Source organism: Monodelphis domestica, chromosome 3, assembly GCF_027887165.1.
Source record: "Monodelphis domestica isolate mMonDom1 chromosome 3, mMonDom1.pri, whole genome shotgun sequence".
NCBI lineage: Eukaryota > Metazoa > Chordata > Mammalia > Didelphimorphia > Didelphidae > Monodelphis > Monodelphis domestica.
Window position 1 is genome coordinate 538,029,758 of NC_077229.1, and position 26,634 is coordinate 538,056,391.

Here is a 26,634-nt window from a genome sequence, read left to right on the forward strand (position 1 = left end):
GAAAGGAAAGGAATTCTGAGAGATGAAGTCCAGGGGTACAAAATTCTAGTTATACACCTAACTACTGGCAATGCAAAGTTTTAGTAACTGTGCTAAAGTATATTAAGATCTATTTTCCAAGCATTTTTAGAGAATGACCCTTTTTTATCAATGACCCTGAACCAGGAGAAAGTAGATCTCCTAGAGAAGTTGCTCTGAGGACCTGCATGACTCCAGATGTCTAAGAATTTGACAGCAATAGCAGAGAATGAGCCCCAGAAATAAGACTATGACATCATGAGACTCTGAGTCCTTGGACATAATAAACTGAACAGTGAGGGTTGGGTCATATATCCTTTCCATATTTCTCCTGTGTGGCATTATTTTGTTTTTAAGACTCTTGTGCCAGAAGGGGAGTGCCCCCTTAATGGCTACTCTGCTCCCTGGTTTCCCCTCAGAAGGCCTCTTGAAACCCTGGTGAAAGCAGTTTCCTTGAAAGATTGCTCAACCACACTGGTGAGACCCCAGAATTTCCATCCCTTTGGAAGCCTGGCTGATCCAATATAGATTTCTTTAGCTGCCTGCCCAGTGGGTCAGGTTCAATTATTAGGTGCATTCCTTTTTGTCTCTTTGGGTTAGCAATTATCAGCCCTCTGCATATTTATCTGCTTTAAGTGCCTTACTGCTACTGACTTGAATTGCCTTGCTGACAATTATATTCCAAGCAACAATATTTCCTTGGTCTTCAGGGAGCCTAGGGGCCGCCTTGACCAAAGAGAGGGGAAATGTGAAAAATGGAGTGAGGAGAATTTCTTATCTTAATCTGGAAAAACTTTTTTTTTTATGAAATAATCTGGAAAGCAGGTGATCAAAGAGAGCACAGAAATGGCCCCAGTCAGGCCTGATACACAGATGACATTCTGCAATAATGACAAGTAGTTTTGAGCTCCAATGGCCCTTCCCACTCTTAATTTTCACCGTTTTCTTCTTTCCCAAAGCAGGTTTGGGGAGACAAAGATATAAATTTCTTTTTTGTGGGAGAGGAAAAAATGGAGTACCAAGCAACTTTCCTCATGTCTGCCCAGACGTTCTCTCCCTCCCTCCTCACTGGTATTTCAGGTAGGCCACAGCCTGCCAGTCTGTGAGCTCAGGAAAAGGAATTTAATATTGCAATAAATAAAAGTGATTTTCAGGGTTGTTTAAAAAGGAATGTGAATTGATGTAGTGAACAAAAAAACAGCTCCCTCTCCTTTCAAAGGACTGGATCCGAAATTTTCAAAATGAGTTACAAGGTCTCTTATTGGTTATAATTGTATTGAATCAGAACTCAATGTGAATAATAATGATAAATAAGCCATCTGTTATTTAAGCTGACTTGCAAAAGGGGGTCTCCAAAATTCATAGCAATAGGGAAAACTGTCATTCTCTGAAACATCCTTTAGAAAGACTCCAACTTAATACTCACCTGTTCATAGATATTCCATGCTAGGAAAAACATCTCATAATCAGGTAAATCCTCTTTCATCTATTGTCTTTATCTGCCTCATTTGGCATGGTCACTATGAGTTGCATTCATAGGCATCCAATAAGATATCTGAACCCACGCCTTCAGAAATTGGCCACAATAGCTACTGCTATGATAAATAAAATGCTTAACTATTAATCAATCAATAATTAATTTTACATACAGCAATTTCAGTTCCTTGTTAAGTCTGATCAGCAGCAATGGTACTTGAGCAATTTATATCACCTCTTAAAAGGTGAACCACCAATGCAAGTAAAGAGCATTTTTATTTTTGACTTTAAAGTTCAAAGTTATTTTTTTTACCTCCTCATACAAATTTTTATGAAATTCCAGTTCTTCAGTGAGACTTTGACAACAGTTCTCAAGATCCACTTTAAATAAGGCTTCATCTGCTAATTGCTTCTTTGCAGCTACCAGGGAAGCTTCCAGCTAGAAAAAGTACATAGAATTAGTGGCAATATATATGGAAAAAAGAATCTCTGCACAATAATCATACATGACATATATAGTTCATGGTAAGAAAATCTGAAACTATGAATCAAATCAAATTTTAAATATCATATATGTATATTTGTTATGAGTATCTTATAGAATGGAATATTTAAATACCCAAGGTCAGTCATAAAGACAAAATGCATCATCAAGTGAATCTTTAATATCTGCCAATGGACAATGAGAAATACAATTAAAAAAAACAAAAAAGCTTCAATAAGGCAGGCACAGTATTTTATCTGTTGAATTCAATAGAGTGTCTAGGGACACAAAAAGAGTTTAAAAATATTTACTGAATGGAATTTTTAAAAATTAAACTAAAAACTCAATTTCTTAATTTTGGTCAAATATTTAACCCTTTTCTTTTCTTTTAAACCTTACCTTCCATCTTGGAGTCGATACTGTGTTGACTCCAAGGCAGAAGAGTGGTAAGGGCTAGGCTTAGTGACTTGCCCAGGGTCACACAGCTGGAAAGTGTCTGAGACCAGATTTGAACCTAGGACCTCCCGTCTCTAGGCCTGGCTCTCAATCCACTGAGCTACCCAGCTGCCCCTTAATCCTTTTCTTTTAACAAGAGCAGCATAAATGATCTTTACTTGTCCCACTTTTGAAAAGTCACCAAGTCACCAAGTAATTATTAAGCATTTTCCTTGCGCCAAGGCATTGTACTAAGAGCTGCATAAACAAAAAGCCAGAAAACAATCCCTCCTTAAGGAACTAACAGTAAAACAAGGGAGATAACATGCAACAACAACAACAACAAAAACCCCTAAAAACTACGTACCAATAGGATTTGACACAACTTGGAAACAATCTTAGGGGGAAGGAGGAACAGGAAAGGCTTTTTGCAAAAAGGTATGATTTTTCCTGAGATCTCTAAGGAAGTCAGAGGAGCCAGGGATTGGAGGTAAGAAGAAATGGATAAAAAAAAAAGGAATAAAAATAGTTAAAACCACTGGAGTCAGAGAATTAGAGTTGGAAAGGACATTATAAAGTCTTATAATTTAACTCACATTTTACAGATGAGAAATATGCTACTCAGAAAGGTTAGGTAACTTTCTCAAGGTCATATAATGGTAAAGTTATGTAAAAGGGGATACTAAAGAACACTGAAAACTGGGAATCAAACACCTTAGGAGATTGTATAGACGGTTGACTAGGGTTTTATTGTAACCTAGCCTGGTTTGCTAACCTGAGAGAGTGATTAATGACAGTTGACTGGGAATATGGTTCAACTCAGTCGAGGCAGAACACTCTCTCCAGGATAAAATCCAAAAGACTGCTTCTCCCCCTTATGGTTCAGTATGATGGATCTGACTACTTCTTGGTGATGTATAATTTATTTGTATGAAGTAAAACAGGGATAGGATCAGGAAAGAGGGATATAAGGTTTCCCTAAGCTAATGAAACAAACATCGATGTCAAGTCTTGTCAGCCCCCAGCTAAAGCCGAGGTCAATCTGAATCTCCTCTCTATTGAGAGTTTCTTTCCTATGCTCTAATCCTAGGCTAAATCCATGAAAGAAATAAGTGTCTAGGTATTAGTTGAAGCAGGTGAGAGGTCAGGTGCTAGGAATGGTTCAGTCTACCCCAGGGGATAACCCCTGAATGTAAACTAATTAGTCTGAATCTGCTCCCTCTCTGGTATTCTTTTCAGCCTGACAGGAAAGGTTGCAACACTATGCAGATCTCAGTTTTGATAGGAAATCCTTGGCAGGAGTGGTTTTCACTTCCAAGTCTCAGAGCTGGCTCTCTCCTCAGAGTTCATGAGCAACTCCTCTAGCTGGTAGTTCAGCTCCCAGAAACCCCTTCCTTCTCCAAGATTCTAAGCAAGCTGCCTCCTCTCTTTCCTGCTCCACCCCATTCTATGGAACTTGCTTGCAAACTAATTTGTTTTACAAAACACCATCTCTGTTAGGATTTGAACCCTGGTCCTCTGAATAAATGCCAGGTTCTTCTCACTTTATTACAATGTCACCTTAGGGCAGTGATGGCAAACCTTTCAGAGACAAAGTGCCAGGCCCCATTCCCCACCCCTAGATAGAATGCTCCACCCCTTACCTCAGACAAGGGAGGGAGAAGGTGCTCCCATTGGGCTGCTGGGCAGAGGGGTGGGGTAAGTAAGGAATATCCTCAAGCACATGGAAAGGAGGAGGGGAATAGTTCTGCCTTAAGTCCCTCTGGCTTTCTAGTAATGAGCTCTGGTGGATGACTCCAGGAGTGCCCACAGAGAGAGTTCTGCAAGCCCTTTTTGGCACACATACCATAGGTTTGCCATCATGATCTTAAGGGAAAAAATGAAAATATAAAAAAAGGGCTAGTTAATCCATAAACTGAATGTTGATCCCATGAATAACTATAGGTTAACTATATTTTTCTTTGTTAATGAAAAGACTAAGAAAAAATCCAACTCTGCCAAGGGCAAACTACAAAGAATTAACAATGAGAGCAGATGGTTAACCTGCCAACATGTCCAGAACGGAGGACTTCTTTGTCTCACCTGCACAATTTGTTCTCTCAGTTCCTCCACGTTACCCTCCAGGCTTTTCTTGTCACGAAGTGCTGTGGCCAAGGCAGCCTCTTGAAAATTCAGTGAAGCTTCATGTTCTCTGAGCTTGATGTGGGCAGCATTAAGCTCTGATGTGTTCTTGATATAACTATAACAAATGTGAGAAAGCTGTGAAACAGGCTCAGAGCTCTCTAAAATGACACTGTTTACTGTCTATCAATAAAAAAGGCAGTAAAAAACAAATTTATGATTTCTTTTAATAAGGAATGGCACATACTGCTGAAACAAAACAAGTCACCAAAGGAGCTATGGCTAGATTTTGATGGGTGATGACATTCCTTTTACTTATTGCCCTGAAATCTCTAATGCCTCTCATGTGACAATTTAACTTATTTTTAAATTTCTTACTTACATATTGATCATTTTTGCAAGAAAATACTCATATGAAACCAAAACTCCAAAATACAAATACACAAACATGAAAGATAAAATGCTTTGAATCTGCATTCTGACTCCAACAGTTCTTTCTCTGGAGTTGGATAGCATTCACTGTCATAAGTCCTTCAAAATTGTCCTAAATCTAGAGTAGCTAAGCCTTTCATAGTTAATCATTGTACAACATTGCTGTTCCTGTGTACACTGTTCTCCAGATTCTGCTTTTTCATGCTGCATCACTTTATGTAGGTCTTTCCAGCTCTTTTAGAAATCATCCTGTCCTTCATTTTTTATAGTACAACAATATTCCATCACCATCATATACCACAATTTCTTCAGCCATTTTCCAATTGATGGAAATCTCTTCAATTTCCAATTCTTTGCAGCAAAAAGAGCAGCTATAAATATTTTTGTAAAAGTAGGTCCTTTTGGGGAGTAGCTGGGTAGCTCAGTGGATTGAGATCTGCCAGGCACAGAGACTGGAGGTCTTGATTTCAAAGATGGCCTCAAGCACTTCCTTGTTGTGTGACCCTGAGCAAGTCACTTGACCCCCAATACACAGTATTGATTCTAAGACAGAAGCTAAGGGCTTTAAAAAAGTAGGCCCTCCCGTACCCTCCCCCCCCCCATCTCTTTGGGTTACAGACTTAATAGTAGTGGTATTAGATTCAAAGGATATGAACAGCTGTGTGTGTGTGTGTGTGTGTGTGTGTGTGTGTGTGTGTGTTTAACCCTTACCTTCCGCCTTAGAATCAATACTATATATTGGTTCCAAGGTAGAAGAGTGGTAAGGGCTAGGCAATGGGAGTCAAGTGACTTGCCCAGGGTCACACAACTAGGAATTGCCTGAGGCCAGATTTGAACCCAGAACTTCCTTTCTCTGGGCCTTGTAGGAAGTAAGGAATAGAATAAATTTCATAGATTAGCTTTAAGAGGAAAGGAGGAGAATTTGGATACAAGCCCTCGGAAGGAACAGATTCTGAGAAAAGAATCTTGGGAGTTTTTACTGGAAGCAATGGCCACTCCAGATCTGGCTTTGACTGAGCTGGGAAGGAGGAAGGATCTTTGCTTTGGCATTTTCACTGGGACTCCTAATCTTGTGAAACGATTAGTGATTCCTGTGTTGGAGTATTTGCCTTGGAGTATACTGCTATTCCCTGAGGTACAGAGACCATCTGCCTGAGATTCATCTGTCAGAAATCCATTTGGCTAAGGTAAAACCCAGGGTTTGGTCAACTGGGACTCTGGGTATCCCTAGGAACAACCCCAGGCTTTAGGTAAGGGCTCAATACATCTGGAATCCTTCCTATTTATCTTTTTCTGTAATCTATACTAATTAGTATAGTAGGATAGTCAGAGAGTGTTGGGGTTCTTAGATAAGATCAAGGAACTGTAGGCAGGGCCCAGAGAAGACAAGAAAGCCATCCTCTTGCAAGGTGTGTAGAAGTTGGGTGGAGACAAGATTTCAATAGTGTTAGGATCATGCCTCCAGTTCCCCTTACTCCAACTATCAAATAAGCTTGTTTTCTATAGCCCAAGGGTTTTGAGCTTTATTGGCCTAGATAATTCCCTAGTTGGGTGATTATCATCTCCCATCCATTTAGGAAGGAATTTTATTCAGCCTGGCTCTCAGTCCACTGAGTTACCCAGCTGCCCCCTATGAACAGTTTTATAGCCCTTTAGGCATAGATCCAAATTGCCCTCCAAGGTGGCTGGATTTGTTCTTATATTTAATTTTTTTTAATTATCATATCTCAGAAGGGGTTTGCTGGGAGTTTTTTTAATTGGTCCTATCATTCTATTGGCAACACCTTATAATAAAATTTCTTCTACCATCCTATTTCTGCACCTACTTTATAACTTTTTTTTTTTAACCCAGACCTTCCATCTTGGAATTAATGCTGTGCATTGGTTCCAAGGCAGAAGAGTGGTAAGGGCTAGGCAATGGGGCTTAAATGACTTGCCCAGGGTCGCACAGCTGGGAAGTGTCTAAGGCCAGATTTGAACCTAGGATCTTTCATCTCTAGGCCTGACTATCAATCCACTGAGCTACCCAGCTGCCCCCTACTTTATAACTTTTAATGTTTAGAGCTGCCTGGTGCATTGAGACTTTAAAAGGTTTGCCATGGATCACATAGATAGTATATAGCAAAGGCTGAACTTGAAGCCACTTTAAAAGTCAGCTCTCTGTGCCATGAGTTCTGAATACGAGAAAGGAATAGTCTTTTTTTTTTTAATTTAATTTAGAATATTTTTCCATGATTACATGATTCATGTTCTTTCCCTATCCTCTCCCAAACTCCCTCCCATAGCCAAAGTGCAATTCCTCTGGGTTTTACATGTGTCACTGATCAATACCCATTTCTATATCATTAATATTTGCACTAATGTGATCATTTAGAGTCTATATCCCCAATCATACCCCATCGACCCTTGTGATCAAGCAGTTGTTTTTCTTCTGTGTTTCTATTCCCACAGTTCTTCCTCTGAATGGGGATAGCATTCTTTCTCATGAGTCCTTCCAAATTGTCCTTGATCATTGCATTGCTGCTAGTAGAGAAGTCCATTACATTCAATTGCACAGTGTATCAGTCTCTGTGTACATTGTTCTCCTGGTTCTGCTCCTTTCACTCTATATCACTTCCTGGAGGTTGTTCCAGTCCCCATGGAATTCCCCCACTTTATTATTCCTTTGAGCACAATAGTATTCCATCACCAACATATACCACAATTTGTTCAGCCATTCCCCAATTGAAGAGCATCCCCTCATTTTCCAATTTTTAGCCACCACAAAGAGCACAGCTATGAATATTCTTGTACATGTCTTTTTCCTTATGATCTCTTTGGGGTACAAACCCAGCAGTGCTATGGCTGGATCAAAGGGTAGGCAGTCAAAAGACTGCACTTTGGGCATAGTTTCAAATAGCCAGAAAGGGGTAATTTATCAGAATTCTAATCCATATTTTATATTAAGATAACAAAGTATATATTGTCCACTCTCCAATTCCCATATATACCATACCACTAAATTAGGAAAACAAATGAGAAGAAAGCTAGATTGACCAAATAAAACAATTATAGATTTTTAATCCTTTAAAAATAAAGTACCATCCATAAAGATATAAAGAAGATAGTAAAGAAAATATTAAAATGAGATTCACATGACATGTAAAGTGTACAAAACTAAGAATATAATTTATACATTTGTCACCAACATTATTGATAAAAATAGGTTTGAAAGACTGTAGGAGTTTGATCAATGCAATGATATGAGCCCAGAAGACTGAAAATTAAACATATAACTCCTGCCAGAAAAGTGATGAAGTCAATATTATTGGGCATGGTTCATGTGGCAATTTGTTTTTACTAGACTATGGATATTTATAATGAAGTTATTTTTGGTGTTTTTTTTTTTTGCTGTTGGTTTAGTGGACTCAGTGGGAAGGATAGTGATAAATGTGTATGTATATATATTTCATAAAAAGAATTAGACATAAATTGATGATAAATTAGACCAACCATCTAAAATTAGACCAACATCTAAAATTAGACCAACATCTAAAACCATATATCAAGGTAAGTTAGAAATAGTTGGATATAGAATGTCATATCATAACAAATTAGAGGACACCTTTTAGCTCTATGGATAGGTGGAAGGTTCATGATCAGTTCATAAACAGAAAGGATCACATAAAACAAATTTGATGTGGAATTTAAAATTTCATGTACAATAGTCATTAAACATTTATTAAGTTCCTACTATGTCCTAGGAATTGTGCTAAGCTCTAGGGAAACAAAGAAAGACAAAAAACAATCCCTGTTCCAAAGAAGCTACATAAGTTAATGGAGAGAATATAAAACAATTGTGTACAAACAAACTATATACAGAATAAATTGTAAATAGACAGTAGAAGAAAGGCACTAAGATAAAGGAGAGAGGAAAAAGCTTCCTTTAGAAGTTGGAATTTTATCAAGCCATTCCTCAATTGACAAATGGTCAAGGGACATGAATAGGCAGTTTCACATGATGAAATCAAAATTATCAATAAGCACATGAAAAAGTGCTCTAATTTTCTCATAATTAGAGGAATGCAAATTAAAACAACTTTGAAGTACCACCTTACACCAAGCAGACTGACCAATATGGCAGCAAGGTGTTAAATGTTGAAGGGGATGTGGCAAAATTGGGACACTAATACACTGCTGGTGGAATTGTGAATTGGTCTAACCATTCTGGAGGGCAATCTGGAACCATGTGCAAAGGACTTTAAAAGAATGCCTACCCTTTGACACAGCCATATCACTATTGGGTTGGTACCCCAAAGAGATAATAAAGAAAAAATCTTGTACAAAAATGTAACCATGCTTTGTAGGGGCAAAAAAAAAAAAGGAAAATGAGGGAGTGTCCATTGGTTGGGGAATGGCTGAATAAATTGTGGTATCTGACAGTGATGGAATACTATTGTGCTGAAAGGAATAATGAACTAGAGGAATTCCATGTGAACTAGAAAGACCTCCAGGAATTGATGCAGAGCAAAAGAAGCAGAACCAGGAGAATAATATATGTGAAAGACTAACAGTATGAATTAGGTCAGTGTAAATAAATATGTAGCTAGATAGCAGCCAGTTAACAAATTAATAAAACATGTATCTCCATGTCTGTTAATAGGAAGAAACAGAATACAATGTCCTGATGCACTTAAAGTTGCTGTATGAAATACACTGAACATTATCCCAAAGTTTAACTAGAAGAGGTTTTACAGACACTTCCCAGCTGTGTGACCCTGGGCAAGTCACTTGACCCCCATTGCCTAGCTCTTACCACTCTTCTGCCTTGTAGCCAATATACAGTATTGACTCCAAGACAGAAGGTAAGGGTTTTATTTAAAATAAAAAAAAAAAGAGGAGGAGGAGGAGGAGGAGGACGAGGAGGAGGACGAGGAGGAAGACGAGGAGGAGAGAGGTTTAACTTTTCTTTTGCAGTCTGAAGAAGCCTATCCATCTCTCTTCCTAAAATAATGTTATAAGTAAATAAAATACAAAGAATTACAAAGGAAACTAATTATACAGCAATTATACAGTCATCACAATATTTAAAAATACAAGTTCACAAATGCCAGGTTAAAGATAAAGAACCTCTGATCTAGACTTTATATTAATGGTCTCCCTATTCTCAAATTCAACTAACATTTAGTAAGCACTAATTATATATGTCACTGGAGAAAAATAGCCCATGACATGTATTTTTACACTGCCTAGGCTTTAGCTAGCTAAAAGTACATCAATTTCTTTACATAAAACATGTGAAAGAAGGTTAGGCTTTGAGTCAGAAGATCTGAATCTTGCTTCTGACACTAACCATGTGACCACTAGTAAATTTGGGCTTAGTTTTCTCTTTGGTAAAATGTGGAGAAAACACATAATGCCTACAGAATGTTATAGATACCCCTATTAGGAAGATTTATGGTAATAGGACAGGGACACCAAGAAGCCAGCTAAAGGAAAGACTGGATCTTACACTCCTCCCCCCACTCCACTTCCTGTTCCCTTCTCAACAGTTTCTCTCAGGAATGGTAAGCTTGAAGAGTTTCCCCAATAACTAATCCCACACTTTTAGATGTTTTAACTAAAAGCGTTTATTCTTTCATATAGAGGAGGTAAGGAGGGGGAGGGGGAGAGAGGAAAATAGGGTTCCCTAACTGCCTATAATTTCCTCTTGATTGGAGATTTCACAGTAGGTTCAATTCAGGAAATAAAGTTATTTTCTCTAAGGGTAGCTGTTGGCAGCAAAGGCTGACTGAGTTTCTTCTGAGCTAAGCTCCAAAAGTCTTCTCAGTACTCAGTCAGATAAATGATCATTGACCAAGAGCATGTCTGGCTTTCAGCTTCTTTCCAACAGTCAAAAAGGAAGAAGTGAGGGTTCAAGCAGCTGGACCTTTCTTAACTGCTTTCCTCCAGATTCCATTTGAACTGTTGCCCATCTTAGTTGAATTGACGGCTGCCCGAAGTTCCAAGTTGCTTGCTTTTTTTGCAGATCCATTTTGTTTTTCCATTTCATCTGTTACAAGAGGTAGTTTAAGGTTCAAATAAGATAATGTATGTAAACTATCTGTTCAAATCTCCAAGAGCATATGAGTTATTTGAAAGGGATAATAGAATGCTGAGGGAAAATGCTTTTTCTATTTGCCCTGAGTACATGACATGATATAAAATTCTCTGGTATGCTTTTATAAAATTCTATAGAACTATAAGGTATTAAAAGCTTACCTTTCATTCCTTCTGATTATTGTCTTTAAGAATCTTGATATAGTATGTCAAGGAAAGATATCTTTTGTTACCAAATATTTCAGGGAGATGGGGGGAAGGGGTTGAAAGAAGGGTGAGAACTGACACGATAGCTTAAATCCTTTATAGAAAATCCCAGTGAATTGTAATATTACATCTTCATATCTAGGATCATCCTCTGATTTGGTCTGACCATTCTTGAAAAAGGTTTATTAAAAGACTAACATGAAATACTAGAGTTTTAGTTTTATACTCAGGATGTATATGAGTATTTCCAAATTAACAGCAAAACTCGAATCTAAAAATTGAGGGGAAAGTAGAACATCATGTTAGGTTTGCTATTTAACATGATCGCATACAACTGCATTGACACGAGTCAACTTTTTTTTGTATGACATGAATTTAATAGTTAAAGTCAAATGTGTTAATTATATTTAGAAAGGTTATTAATATACTCTTTGACCCACCAATACCTTTAAAAGGTATATGCACCAAACAGATCAAAAGACTAGACCCATATTCATAAAAATATTTATAATAGTATGTTTTGTTCTTGAAAAAAGTTATGAACAGAGAAGGTGCCCATTAGTTGGGAATAAATGACCAAACAGGGCATATGAACATAATAAACTATTACTGAACTAGTAGAAATGACAAAAGGGATGGATTTAGAGAAACCTGGGGATATTTATATGAAGTTATGCAAAGTAAAACAAAGACAACCAAGAAAACAATTTATATTAAGTAACCACAAAATTGTAAAGGAGAATCACTATGAAATACTTAAAAACTATAAGTTCAGAGGACTGACGACAAGGTGATAGACTAGAAGTGCAGTAGATATATCTTCTCAAACACAAAGTATGGATTTGTTTTGCTTTACTATATTTGTTAGAAAGGAGAAATTTATAGAGAAGAACTAAAAGAGGTAACAAAAAAAGTACAAAAAGAGGGGAACCCCCCAAAGTATGCCAATGAAACATTAATTTTTATTTTCTTTTTTCTTTTTTTTCCATTTGAATAAATTTATTTAGTCAATTTAGAACATTATTCCGTGGTTACAATAATAACATTGTTTCCCTCCCTTTCCTCCACCAACTCTTCCCGCAGCCAACACGCAATTTCATTGGGTATTACTTGTATCCTTGATCAGAAACGATTTCCATGTTGTTGTTTACACTAGGATGTTCATTTAGAGTCTACATCCCCAACCATATCCCTTCGACCCATGTATTCAAGCAGTTGTTTTTCTTCACTGTTTTTACTCCCACTGTGTTTCCTCTGGATGTGGATAGTGGTTTTTCTCATAGGTTCCTCCAAGTTGTTCAGGGTCATTGCATTGTTGCTAGTAGAGAAATCCATTACATTTGATTGTACCACAGTATATCAGTCTCTGTGTACAATGTTTTCCTGGTTCTGCTCCTCTCATTCTGCATCAATTCCTGGAGGTTGTTCCAGTCCCCATGGAATTCCTCCAGTTTATTATTCCTTTGAGCACAATGGTATTCCATCACCAACATATACCACAATTTGTTCAGCCATTCCCCAATTGAAGGGCATCCCCTCATTTTCCAATTTCTTGCCACCACAAAAAGCGCAGCTATGAATATTTTTGTACATGTCTTTTTTCTTATTCACTCTTTGGAATATAAACCCAGCAGTGCTATGGCTGGATCAAAAGGCAAAAAAAAGTCTTTTATCACCCTTTGGGCATAGTTCAAAATTGCCCTCCAGAATGGTTAGATCAATTCACAACTCCAGCAGCAATGGATTAATGTCCCAACTTTGCCACATCCCCTCCAACATTCATTACTTTCCTTTGCTGTCATGTGAGCCAATCTGCTAGGTGTGAGGTGATACCTCAGAGTTGTTTTGATTTGCATTTCTCTGATTATAAGAGATTTAGAGCACATTTCATGTGCTTATTAATAGTTCTGATTTCCTTCACTGAAAATTGCCTATTCATGTCCCTTGCCCATTTTCCAGTTGGAGAATGGCTTGATTTTTTGTACAATTGGTTTAGCTCTTTATAAATTTGAGTAATTAGACCTTTGTCAGAGGTTTTGTAATGAAGATTGTTTCCCAATTTGTTGCTTCCCTTCTAATTTTGGATGCATTAGTTTGGTTTGTACAAAACCTTTTTAATTTGATGTAATCAAAATTATTGATTTTACATTTTGTGATTTTTTCTAGTTCTTGCTTGGTTTTAAAGTCTTTCCTTTCCCAAAGATCTGACAAGTATACCATTCTGTGTTCACCTAATTTGCTTATAGTTTCCTTCTTTATATGCAGGTCATTCACCCATTCTGAGTTTATCTTGGTGTAGGGTATGAGATGTTGATCCAAACCTAATCTCTCCCATGCTGTCTTCCAATTTTCCCAGTAGTTTTTATCAAAAGGTGGGTTTTGGTCCCCAAAATTGGGATCTTTGGGTTTATCATAGACTGTCCTGCTTAAGTCATTTACCCCATGTCTATTCCACTGATCCTCCTTTCTGTCTCTTAGCCAGTACCAAATTGTTTTGATAACACTGATTTATAGTATAGTTTGAGATCAGGGACTGCAAGTTCTCCTTCCTTTGCATTTCTAGGTGGGCGGAGTAAAGATGGCGGCCTAGAAGGAGCAGAAGTTCAGACCTCTGAATACCCTTCCTTACCAATCACAAACTAAATGCTCCTAGGGGACTGAAAATCAAACATAACAACAAGGCAGAGCAAAGGAACCCTCCTACTGGACTCAATTCAAAAGGTACACCCCCCGAAAAGCCAGAATCCAAGAACACTCGGATTTAAAGGGAAGGCAGAAGGAAGGTCGAAGGACCCCTCCCCCTGCCCACCTAGAGTGCTGAGACTCCAGCAGTGGGAACTTCTGGGTGGGCAAAGGTGCTGGTCTGAAGGGCATACCTTGCGAGCAGGGCTGGCCAAGTTCAGAGCATCAAACATAGACAGCGTGGAAGGAGCTAGAGAGGGAGCATAGACCTGGCAGCCTGGCCAGAGCTGTGGAGATCCTCTATATTTGCTCTAGCCTTCCAGGAGGTTTTGGACTCAGACCACACCCAGCCCAAACAAGCTGAACTTAATCCCATCAAACCTCTTCAGAACTCAGGGAAGCCCAGGCTCCACACTCCTCCTAATTGACTTCTGGACTTTAATCCAATCAAAAGCCTCCAGAGGACAGGGAAGCTCAAACCCCCAACAAACCTCCCACAGAGACTGCACCGAGAGATTTTCTGTCAAAGTTCCAAGAGAGGAGACTGACAGAAGCCCCCAAAAGCAAAAAGATGAAAGGAGCATGAGCACAGACAAATACGAGGAGCAAAGAAGGGGTGATTATGAGCAAAGAACAGAAAAAGAAGAAAGAAATTACAATAGACATTAACTGATAAAAAGAAGGCAGGAGTCGCAATCATGATATCTGACAAAGCCAAAGTAAAAATAAAAATAGTTAAAAGACACAGGGAAAGTAATTACATCCTGATAAGAGGCAGTATAGACAATGAGGAAATATCTGTACTCAACATGTGTGCACCAAATGGCATAGCATTCAAATTTCTAAAGGAGAAACTAGAGGAGCTCAAGGATGAAATAGATAGAAAAACTATACTAGTGGGATATCTGAACCTTCCTCTATCCAAACTAGATAAATCAAACCAAAAAATAAGAAAGAGGTAAGAGACGTGAATGACATCTTAGAAAAATTATTGTTAGTAGACATGTGGAGAAAAATAAATAGGGACAAAAAGGAATACACTTTATTTTCAGCAGCACATGGTACATTCACAAAAATTGACCATGTATTAGGGCATAAAAACATTGCAAACAAGTACAAAAGAGCAGAAATAATAAATGCAATCACAATGTGATTATTAGTAAGGGTACATGGAGAGGTAAATCAAAAATTAATTGGAAATTTAACAATAAGATTCTCCAAAACTGGTAAAAGAACAAATTGTAGAAACAATTAATAACGTCATTGAAGAAAATGACAACGAGGAGACATCCTTTCAAAACCTATGAGATGCAGCCAAAGCAGTACTCAGGGGGAAATTTATATCCTTGAGTTCATATATTAACAAATGAAGAAGGGCAGATCTGGGTCAATGAATTGGGCATTGTAAAAAATAGACTCGAATACAGGACTACAATCCCCATGAGCCTTTGCTCCACTCTTCCAGAATGCCTTGTAATCTCACCTGGGCCGAGATCGAGAAGGTATTTAAGCTGATTCAAAGGCTTTTGAGGGGGATCTCTCTTGGCTCTTTTTGGACTTCCGTTTTGGAGCAGGTGTGTCTCTTGCGTGATGTGAGGTTATTTTGCCTAGGCCTCTGGCCTAGGCACATGTTTCTTACTTGTATATTCTTTAATCTTTAACCTTTAATAAACCTTTAAAAAATATAATACTTCTTGCAGAGAGAAACTAATTTCTACCTGCCTCACCTGTCTCAGTCTCCCCAGTCTCCCCTAAATTTTAATCTCTACAGCATGCAAATTAAAAAACTAGAAAGTGAACAAATTAAAAATCCTTAGATGAAGACTAAATTAGAGATCCTAAAACTCAAAGGATAAATTAATAAAATTGAAAGTCAAAGAACTATTGATTTAATAAATAAGACTAGAAGCTGGTACTCTGAAAAAACAAGTAACACAGACAAAGTACTAGTCAGTCTAATTTAAAAAAAGGAAAGAAAAAAACCAAATTGACAGTATCCAAGATGAAAAGGGAGACCTCACTTCTAATGAAGAGGAAATTAAGGCAATCATTAAAAATGACTATGCTCAATTATATGGCAATCTAGATGCAATGGATGTATATTTACAAAAATATAAATTGCCTAGACTAACAAAGGAAGAAATAGATTACCTAAACAACCCCATATCAGAAAAAGAAATTGAATAAGCCATCAAAGAATTCCCTAAGAAAAAATCCCCAGGTCCAGATGTATTCACAAATGAATTCTATCAAACATTCAAAGAACAACTAATCCCAATATTCTACAAACTATTTGACAGAATAAGCTAGAAGGAGTTCTACCACATAAATATGGTACTGATCCCAAAGCCAGGCAGGTTAAAAACAGAGAAAGAAAACAACAGACCAATCTCCTTAATGAACATAGATGCAAAAATCTTAAATAGGATACTAGCAAAAAGACTCCAGCAAGTTATCACGAGGGTTATTCACTATGATCAGGTAGGATTCATACCAGGAATGCAAGGATGGTTCAATATTAGGAAAACCATCCACAAAATTGACCATATTAACAAGCAAACTGACAAAAATCACATGATTATCTCAACAGATGCAGAAAAAGCCTTTGATAAAATACAACACCCATTCCTATTGAAAACACTAGAAAGTATAGGAATAGAAGGGCCTTTCCTAAAAATAACAAACAGTATATATCAAAAACCATCAGCAAACATCAATAAGATCAGGAATGAAACAAGGATGCCCATTATCACCTTTATTATTTAACATTGTACTAGAAACACTAGCACTAGCAATTAGAGAAGAAAAAGAAATTGAAGGTACTAAAACTGGCAATGAGGAGACCAAGCTATCACTCTTTGTGGATGATATGATGCTTTACTTAATGAATGCTAGAGAATTAACCAAAAAGCTAGTCGAAATAATGAACAACTTTAGCAAAGTAGCAGGATAGAAAATAAACCTGCATAAGTCATCAGCATTTCTATGTATCTCCAATCCATCTCAGCAGCAAGAATTAGAACGAGAAATTCCATTTAAAATCACCCTGGACAGTGAATAAAATACTTAGGAATCTATCTGCCGAGAAAGACAGGAACTATATGAACACAACTACAAAACATTCTCTACACAATTAAAACTAGATCTAAACAATTGGAAAAACATTGATTGCTCATGGGTAGGACAAGATAACATAATAAAAATGACCATCCTACCCAAACTTATCTATCTATTTAGTGCCATACCCATGGAACTACCAAAAAACTTTACTGAATTAGAAAAAACCATGACAAAGTTCATTTGGAAGAACAAAGGATCAAGGATATCCAGGGAAATCATGAAAAAAATTGCAAAGGAAGGAGGACTTGCAGTCCCAGATCTCAAACTATACTATAAAGCAGTGGTTATCAAAACATTTCCGTACTGGCTAAGAGACAGAAAGGGGGATCAGTGAAATAGACTTGAGGTCTCAGCAAGATAGTCCATGATAAGCCCAATGTTCCCAGCTTTTGGGACCAAAACCCACTATTTGATAACAACTGCTGGGAAAATTGGAAGACAGTATGGGAGAGATTAGGTTTAGATCAACATCTCATACCCTACACCAAGTTAAACTCAGAATGGGTGAATGACTTGAATATAAAGAAGGAAACTATAAGCAAATTAGGTGAACACAGAATGGTATACTTGTCAGATCTTTGAGAAAGGAAAAACTTTAAATCCAAGCACGAGCTAGAAAAAAAATCACAAAATGTAAAATCAATAATTTTGATTACATCAAATTAAAAAGTTTTTGTACAAACAAAACTAATGCATCCAAAAATTAGAAGAGAAGCAACTAATTGGGAAACAATCTTCATTACAAAAACCTCTGACAAAAGGTCTAATTACTCAAATTTATAAAGAGCTAAACCAATTGTACAAAAAATCAAGCCATTCTCCAACTGGAAAATGGGCAAGGGACATGAATAGGCAATTTTCAGTGAAGGAAATCAGAACTATTAATAAGCACATGAAAAAGTGCTCTAAATCTCTTATAATCAGAGAAATGCAAATCAAAACAACTCTGAGGTATCACCTCACACCTAGCAGATTGGCTCACATGACAGCAAAGGAAAGTAATGAATGTTGGAGGGGATGTGGCAAAGTTGGGACATTAATTCATTGCTGGTGGAGCTGTGAATTGATCTAACCATTCTGGAGGGCAATTTTGAACTATGCCCAAAGGACACTAAAAGACTGTCTGCCCTTTGATCCAGCCATAGCACTGCTGGGTTTGTACCCCAAAGAGATAAGGAAAAAGACATGTAGAAAAATATTTATAGCTGAGCTCTTTGTGGTGGCAAGAAATTGGAAAATGAGGAGATGCCTATCAATTGGGGAATGGCTGAACAAATTGTGGTATATGTTGGTGATGGAATACTATTGAGCTCAAAGGAATAATAAACTGGAGGAATTCCATGGAGACTGGAATAACCTCCAGGAATTGATGCAGAGATGAGCAGAACCAAGAAAATACTGTACACAGAGACTGATATACTGTGGTACAATCGAATGTAATGAAATTCTATATTAGTGGCAATGCAATGACCACGAACAACCCAGAGGAATCTATGAGAAAAACCAGTATCCACATCCGGAGGTAACACTGTGGGAGTAAAAACAGTGAAGAAAAACAACTGTCCATGAATACATGGGTGAAAGGGATGTGGTTGCGGATATAGACTCTAAATGAACATCCTAGTGCAAACAACAACATGGAAATAGGTTCTGATCAAGGACACAAGTAATACCCAATGAAACTGCGCATTGACTCTTAGAAGGCTGGGTGGAGGGAAGGGAGGGAAACAATGTGATTATTGTAACCAAGGAATAATGTTCTAAAGTGACTAAATAAACTAATTCAAATGGAAAAAAAAAAGAAAAATGGCAATGGGACTCAAGTCCAACAAGAGTTGAGGAGCTCAAAAAGGATTTTAAAAATCAGAAATGGGGAAAAAATTGGGGAAAGAAAGGAAAAATCATGAAAAAGGAGTCAACACTGAAAAACCTGAAAAGGTAAACAAGAGAAATCGAAACACATTCAATAAGGTTAAACTGTCTACCTACATAGAAAGATAATTCTTTTTTTTTTTTTTTGAGGTGGTCAGAATGAGTCTTTATTAATTATCAATGAGCCACAGCTAAGCTCTGATCAAAGGACCAATTCTGTAGGCTTTTCCAGTCCTGAGATCCATACCACACAGGTCAGAGAGGTGAATAGAGAAAGATTAAAGATGGAGCTTGGCCAGAGGCCAAGCTCCTGCAAGGACAGCCATCAGGTAGCCTGAAAGAGAGGAGAGAGCGAGGCGGAGCTTGCTGGGCCATAAATACCATTTGCTACGTAGTACATAGGGATGACCCTCATTGGTCAATGACAATGCGTAGGTGTGGTTTCTCTTAACCAGGTGAGAACAAAGAAACCTGTTTTCCCGCCTAACCTGGGAGAAGCTGGGGTCAAGGGTCAGAGGCCTTCCCAGCCATGAGCACTACTGAGCATGCCCAAGACTGAGCAATCTGCACATACTATTTTCCCCTTGCCCATAGCTAGGGGGCGGACTGCTACATCTCCCCCTTTTTGTTTTACACACAAATGAATAGTGTAATATCAAAATGTAGCAACATTACAGCATTAACAAATACAAACACTCTGGTGCATAATCATATTCTGATACAGAGATGAAAAACCCATCCTGATTGTATAACTTAGATATAACAATCAAGAATGAACCTCAGCATAAACTGATTCAGTGATCAATCTTAAAAATTCCCAAACTGATCTTTCTATCTGTCTGTCTGCATTTCAAGATCAATGCAACAGTCTTAGTAGATATAAAAATGTTAAGAAAATAATTTCCACGCTACTGATCCTGATCTAATGAGGTAGAATTCTATGGTTCACATGACAGGTGCAATAACCAAACATGCCACCATTCACAGTCTGGACTATCAGAAGTTGTCAGCCTTTTCAACAGTTAGCAAAATACTATCCCTGGAGATGAAGGATAAGTCCTTCCTTTCTCTCGTCCTGATACTGCATCTTGGGGATCTCATAGAAAGATAATTCTAATAACTTTTAAGAACTATATCAGCATTAGTACAGTTTTGAATATACCTAGAAGGCAAGGATATGAATTGAATATGGGATGATATAAAATAAAACTAAGGCATGAAAAAGAGGAATGCAGTGGAAGAGAGATAAAGGAAAAAAAAGAAGGGGGTGAAAGATGTAAAAATTAAATTATATCTCTAATAATAAAAATATTACATATTTTTAGATTTATTAAGGATTATTAGAAATCAAGGAATAAAGAAGATACAAATAAAAACCAATGGGCTGATTAGCCCATTCAAAATACCTGTGCTTAGCTTACCACTATATTTCCTACATCATTGCAATGGCAGAGAGGAGAGCGTGGGAGGCATTACTGCCAGTTAAATACTAATTGTGACCTCGTCCAGGAGGAGACTCAGGTGAGATTATAGGAAATTCTGGGAAATACCAAGGACTTCTGGGGATTGAATTCTAGGGTTCAAAATCTCCAGTTATACAAAAAGCTTTTATAGTAGAGGAGGGAGATGGAGAGAGGAACAAGTGAACCTTACTCTCATCAGAACTGGCTCAATGAGAGAAGAACATAGGCAATCTATTGGATATATAGACAGCTATCTCATCCTGTAGGAAAGTAGGAGGGGAAGGAGAGAAGAGAAAGGGTTAGAACTGATAGAAGAAAGAGAAAATTGGGGGAGGTGAGGTCAGAACATAAACAGGGTGAATAGAATGGAAAGTAATACACAGTAATCATAATGGTGGGGGGCAGCTGGGTGGCTCAGTAGATTGAGAGTCAGGTCTATAGACAGGAAAACTGGGTTCAAAACTGGCCTCAGACACTTCCTAGTTGTGTGACCATGGGCAAGTCACTTAATTCTTTGCCTAACTCTTAGAGCCAATACAACAGTATTCTTTCTAATGTGGAAGGGAAGGGTTTAAAAAAAATAATGGTATAAAATAAAAGCTCTGTATAGTCATGTAAAAATATGCTCTAAATCTCTATTAATTAGAGAAATGCAAATTAAAACAACTCTGAGGCATCACCACATAATTATCAGATTGGTTACTATGAAAGAAAAGGAAAATGTCAGACTTGGAAGGGATGTGGGAAAACAGACACTAATGCCCTATTGAGGGAGTTGTGAACTGATTCAGCCATTCTGGAAAGCAATTTGGACTTGTGACCAGACTATAAAGTAATACATATAGCCTGTGGCTCAGAAATACCATGTAAATGTATATCCCCAAGAGATAAAAAAACAGAAAAGGGAAAGACCTATATGTACAAAAATATTTAAAGCATCTCTTTAGTGGGGGAAAAGAATTTGAAAGAGGTTCATCAATTGGGAAATAGCTCAGTAAGTTATAGTATATGATTGTAATGAAATACTATCCATGTAGTAAGAAATGATAAGCAGGAGGAACTTGGAAAGAGTTACACCAACTGAAACAGAATGAAATAAGACAACCAAGAGAACATTGTATGCAATGATAGGAATACTGTATAATCTAAACTATGAATAAATTAGCTATTCTCAGCAATACAGTAATCCAAAACAATCCCAAAGAACATCTGGGGAAAAAAATGACTATCTACCTCCAGGGAAGAACTAATGGAGTCTCTAAATCCAACCAGAGCAACTTTTTTCACTTTTGTGGAAGAGGCATGCATGCAAAGGACAGAAGCTGGAGATGGGTCAGCTGTCAATTAAAGAAAAATTCCATTTGGAATGTGACCGGGAAACAGTGGAAGGCAAGAGCCAAGTGCTGATGGGATTTCTGCGCTTTTTTTTTTTTTGGTTGATGGTGTGACTTTAAAGGAAGAAGCTGGGTTTATCTCTGGGACTTGGGATAATCAAGTTGGAGGTGGCCTGGCTGATTTGAAGACAGAAGGACAATAGTCATATCTCTCTCTGACTTGCTCTATTTCATGCTAGTGACTGAATTGCCATTTCTCTCAAAATCCTCCAACCTAAGACTCATGGTAGATAATAGGGAAACCTCCAATCCTCTTACCTTATCCTCTATCTTTCCTGTTTTCCCCAATAAACCCTTATTTGAGATAAAAAAGAGAAAGGAGTATTTCCTCTGAAACATTATAGCTCACCCTGAGTGATTTAGAAGGAGGCTGAAGAAGAAGGGAGAAGGGAAACTGAAGGGAAGAAGAGGGGAGGAAGGGATATTGGAAGAGGGAGGAAGGGAGGTTTAGAGGGAGGAGGGTTAAACAAAAGAAAGATAGCTGCTTGATCTATTAGTTATCATTTATCCATCAGATATACCCCCTCAAATATCATCTATTACATTTTGGCACCCCAGGCTGACTGAACTTCACAATCCTAAAAACAAACAGCAAGATGTTCAAGCAAGTACTCTGAGGGGTAGTTGTGCTGGCAGCCTTTCTGGCTTGCTGAATATATAACATCCTTTATAGTAAAATGACCAGTATGAGGGTTGATTTGGGGGAATACCTGGGCAACACCATGATGCTCATACTACAATGGCCATTCCAAAAAGAAACTGTCCTTTGGCACATTATGACTCAAGTTTATATCATCTCTATGGCAGCCATTCAGACACTGACTTATTTGAAAAACATCTATAGATTTGAAATCCCCAAAAAGGCAGCACAGATAATGGTGGTAGATACTAACTTGGAAAATATTATTAAGAACATGTTTGAGGACTTTATCAAGGTAAAAGGGCTAGACCAGATGAAGGACAAGAACAATGGCCAGGCAGATAGTGCACCCAAAGAGAAAGAGAGAAAAGAAAACAAAGGTTAATGCAAAGGGAAATGACAGTGACAAAGACGCTAAGTCTGATAGTGAACCTGAAAAAAATTTTCCACTAAATTACCAAGTACAGCTGGTGTGTTACAATCAAAGGTTAGTTTTTTTTTTTATTATTAATTCAAGTTTCCCTCCACAAAAGGATTACTATGGAAAAATGTTTTACATGATTGTACATGTAAAATCTACATAATCCTGTTTATCATCTGGGGAGGGGGAGAAGGAGAGAATTCAAGACTCAATTCTTTTTAAAAAGTTAAAAGCTGTGTTGGAAATATATAGAAATGCTGATGACTTATGCGGGTTTATTTTGTACCTTGCAACTTTGCATTAAATAAAATACTTAGGAATCTATCTCCTGAGACAAACACAGGAGCTATATGAACACAATTACAAAACACTCTCCACACAACTAAAACTAGACTTGAGCAATTGGAAAAACATTAACTGCTCATAGGTAGGACGAGCCAATATAATGAAAATGACCATCCTACCCAAACTTATCTATCTATTTAGTGCTATACCCATGGAACTTCCAAATTTTTTTTTTTATGGATTTAGAAAAAAACCATAACAAAGTTCATTTGGAGGAACAAAGGATCAAGGATATCCAGGGAAATAATGAAAAAAATACAAAGGAAGGTGGTCTTGCAGTCCCAGATCTCAAACTCTATTATAAAGCAGTGGTCATCAAAACAATCTGGTACTGGCTAAGAGACAGAAAGGAGGATCAGTGGAATAGACTTGGGGTAAGTGACCTCAGCAAGCCAGTCTATGACAAACCCAAAGACCCCAGCTTTTGGGACAAAAACCCACTATTTGACAAAAACTGCTGGGAAAATTGGAAGACAGTATGGGAGGGATTAGTTTTGGACCAACATCTCACACCCTACATCAAGATAAACTCAGAATGGGTGAATGACCTGAATATAAAGAAGGAAACTATAAGCAAATTAGGCGAACACAGAATAGTATACATGTCAGACCTGTGGGAAGGGAAAGACTTTAAAACCAAGCAAGACATAGAGTCACAAAATGTAAAATAAACAATTTTGATTACATCAAGTTAAAAAGTTTTTGTACAAACAAAACCAATGTAACCAAAATCAGAAGGGAAGCAACAAACTGGGAAACAATATTCATAACAAAAACCTCAGACAAAGATCTAATTGCTTAAATTTATAAAGAGCTAAATCAATTGTACAAAAAATCAAGCCATTCTCCAATTGATAAATGGGCAAGGGAGATGAACAGGCAGTTTTCAGCCAAAGAAATCAAAACTATTAATAAGCACATGAAAAAGTGCTCTAAATCTCTGATAATCAGAGATATGCAAATCAAAACAACTCTGAGGTACCACCTCACACCTTGCAGATTGGCTCACATGACAGCAAAGGAAAGTAATGAATGCTGGAGGGGATGTGGCAAAGTTGGTACATTAATTCATTGCTGGTGGAATTGTAAATTGATCCAACCATTCTGGAGGGCAATCTGGAACTATGCCCAAAGGGCAATAAAAGACTGTCTACCCTTTGATCCAGCCATAGCACTGCTGGGTTTGTACCCCAAAAAGACAATAAGTAAAAAGACAGGTACAAGAATATTCATAGCTGTGCTCTTTGTAGTGTTCTTGTTTGCTTTCTGTCTACTGCTAAGATTCTGAATTAGATAAAGCAGAACTGATATAGAGTAGAAGGGAGTGGGAGGAACCCTACCCCAGCCTCTGGGCCTGGCTTCAACTCTGAAGCTGAGGAAAAAACTCGAATCCCAACTGGTTATTAAAATTTATATTATTTGAATTTGTAGTCAGATAAGTGAACTATCTTTTCAGGACATAGAGGGAGGTGAACTTCAGTTCAGTCATTCCAGGACAAACAATCCTTATTGGACCCCTGTTGCTTCCTCTCAGCAGGGGACATCTCTCTCCTTTGCTTCACCAAGCAATATTCTCTCTCTCCCCTCAACTACACAAAACCCCCCTTCAAACCTCCCATTATTCCCCAGTTTTTTGTATCCCCCATTTCCTTTCCCAATAAATATTACAGTAGTGGCCAAAAATTGGAAAATGAGGGGATGCCCTTCAATTGGGGAATGGCTGAACAAATTGTGGTATATGTTGGTGATGGAATACTATTGTGCTCCAAGGAATAATAAAGTGGAGGAATTCCATGGGGACTGGAACAACCTCCAGGAAGTGATGCAGAGTGAAAGAAGCAGAACCAGGAAAATATTGTACACAGAGACTGATAGACTGTGGTACAATCGAACGTAATGGACTTCTCCATTAGTGTCAATGCAATGTCCCTAAACATTCTGCAGGGATCTAGGAGAAAAAAACACTATCCACAAGCAGAGGATAAACTGTGGGAGTAAAAACACTGAGGAAAAGTAACTGCTTGACTACAGGGGTTGAGGGGACATGTCTGAAGAACACTCTAATGCAAATACCAACAACATGGAAATGGGTTCGAATCAAGGATACATGTGATACCCAGTGGAATCACGCGTCAGCAGGGGAAGGGGTGGTGGGAGCAGGGGGAGGAAAAGAAAATGACCTTTGTTTCCAATGAATAATGTTTAAAAATGACCAAATAAAATAATTTAAAAAAATAAAAACTTAAAAGCTATTTTTACATATAACTAGGGGGGGAAATTAAATTAAAAAAAGAAATCTGCTAATAGAAGTCCCTAGAGGTTCCCATCATACACTGGGAATCTCTTCTTAACCCAGACAATGTGCTGGAGAATTATTCTCCTTCAAAGTAACAAATATTTTTTGTGAACAGACATCTCCCTGTTCTATTGCTCATTTGTTAGTTTATTACTGACCAATTATTTCCCTTACATCTTCAAGGAAACCAAACTATAATGAATGGATGGCAGACATTGTGCTGCAAAATACATAAAACAACCTAGTGAATCAATTATTTTTAAAGTAATCAACAAATATCAACTCGGGCGTATTCAAGGAAGAAAATGTTAGGAGAACTATCAAAAAAAACTAAAATAAAAATGGTAAATATTGGGGAAATTTTCTTTAAATTTTCTCTGCCAGTGATATAGTTGATATTTTTTAACCTTAACATCACAATACCTTTAAAAAAGACAGAAATGGCACTAAAGTCAGAGTATAAACATACAGTGGAGATAAATGCTAAAGGTAATCCAATTGTGAGGATGTTGAAGGACCAATATATAGAATAATAGAAAGGAGTCACATGTCATAGATTTCAAGCTGAAAGGGCCTCTGAGGTCTTAATATCCAACTCCCTTTTGTATAGATGAGAAAACTTATCTGTACAAGAATGGTTAAATGACTTGCCCAGACTTCCAAATCCAGTAAATGTCTGAGGCAGAAATCAGACCCAGGTCTTCCTGACTCCAAATCCATAGATTAGAGGAAGAATATTTTTTAAAAATCCTGGCCCTCAATTAATATTCCCTCCCTTCCCCAAAAAAAGGTGACCAAGAGAAAAATCAGTAACCACTAACCTTTATGACAGTTCTTATCTGTTCAAAAATGAACCACATCTTTATCATTTCGCAATTAACTAATACAGAGACTTTCAGATTTCATTGTACTTGTTTGATTACAAAACACGAGATACCAATTTTTAAATTAGCTTATCTTTAAAAAAAAAAGGCAACTAAAAGGGCACTAACTTGTTTTAAAACTTTTTCTTTCTTTCCTTTTACCTTCCAAACTCAGTCTCCAATTGTTCTTCAAAAAAAAGAAAGAAAAAAAAAAAAGAAAAGCCACCAAACTTCATCTTATAAATATTTTAACCTGAAACAGGCTAGTACTGTGAGGTTTATAATGA

At 37.5% G+C, this 26,634-nt stretch overlaps 1 protein-coding gene across 3 annotated transcripts in view; it reads right to left on the reverse strand.

Moving 5' to 3' along the window:
* LOC103098691 (lamin-B1-like) overlaps positions 1-26,634 on the reverse strand; it is a 115,952-nt gene that overhangs the window by 85,557 nt on the left and 3,761 nt on the right. For all 3 annotated transcript variants that reach the window (XM_056825048.1, XM_056825050.1, XM_056825049.1), the window contains 2 exons: positions 4,496-4,652; positions 1,808-1,933 (listed from right to left, as the gene is read on the reverse strand). In XM_056825048.1, the coding sequence (XP_056681026.1) occupies positions 1,808-1,933; positions 4,496-4,652 (283 nt within the window). The remainder of the gene's footprint in view (positions 1-1,807; positions 1,934-4,495; positions 4,653-26,634) is intronic.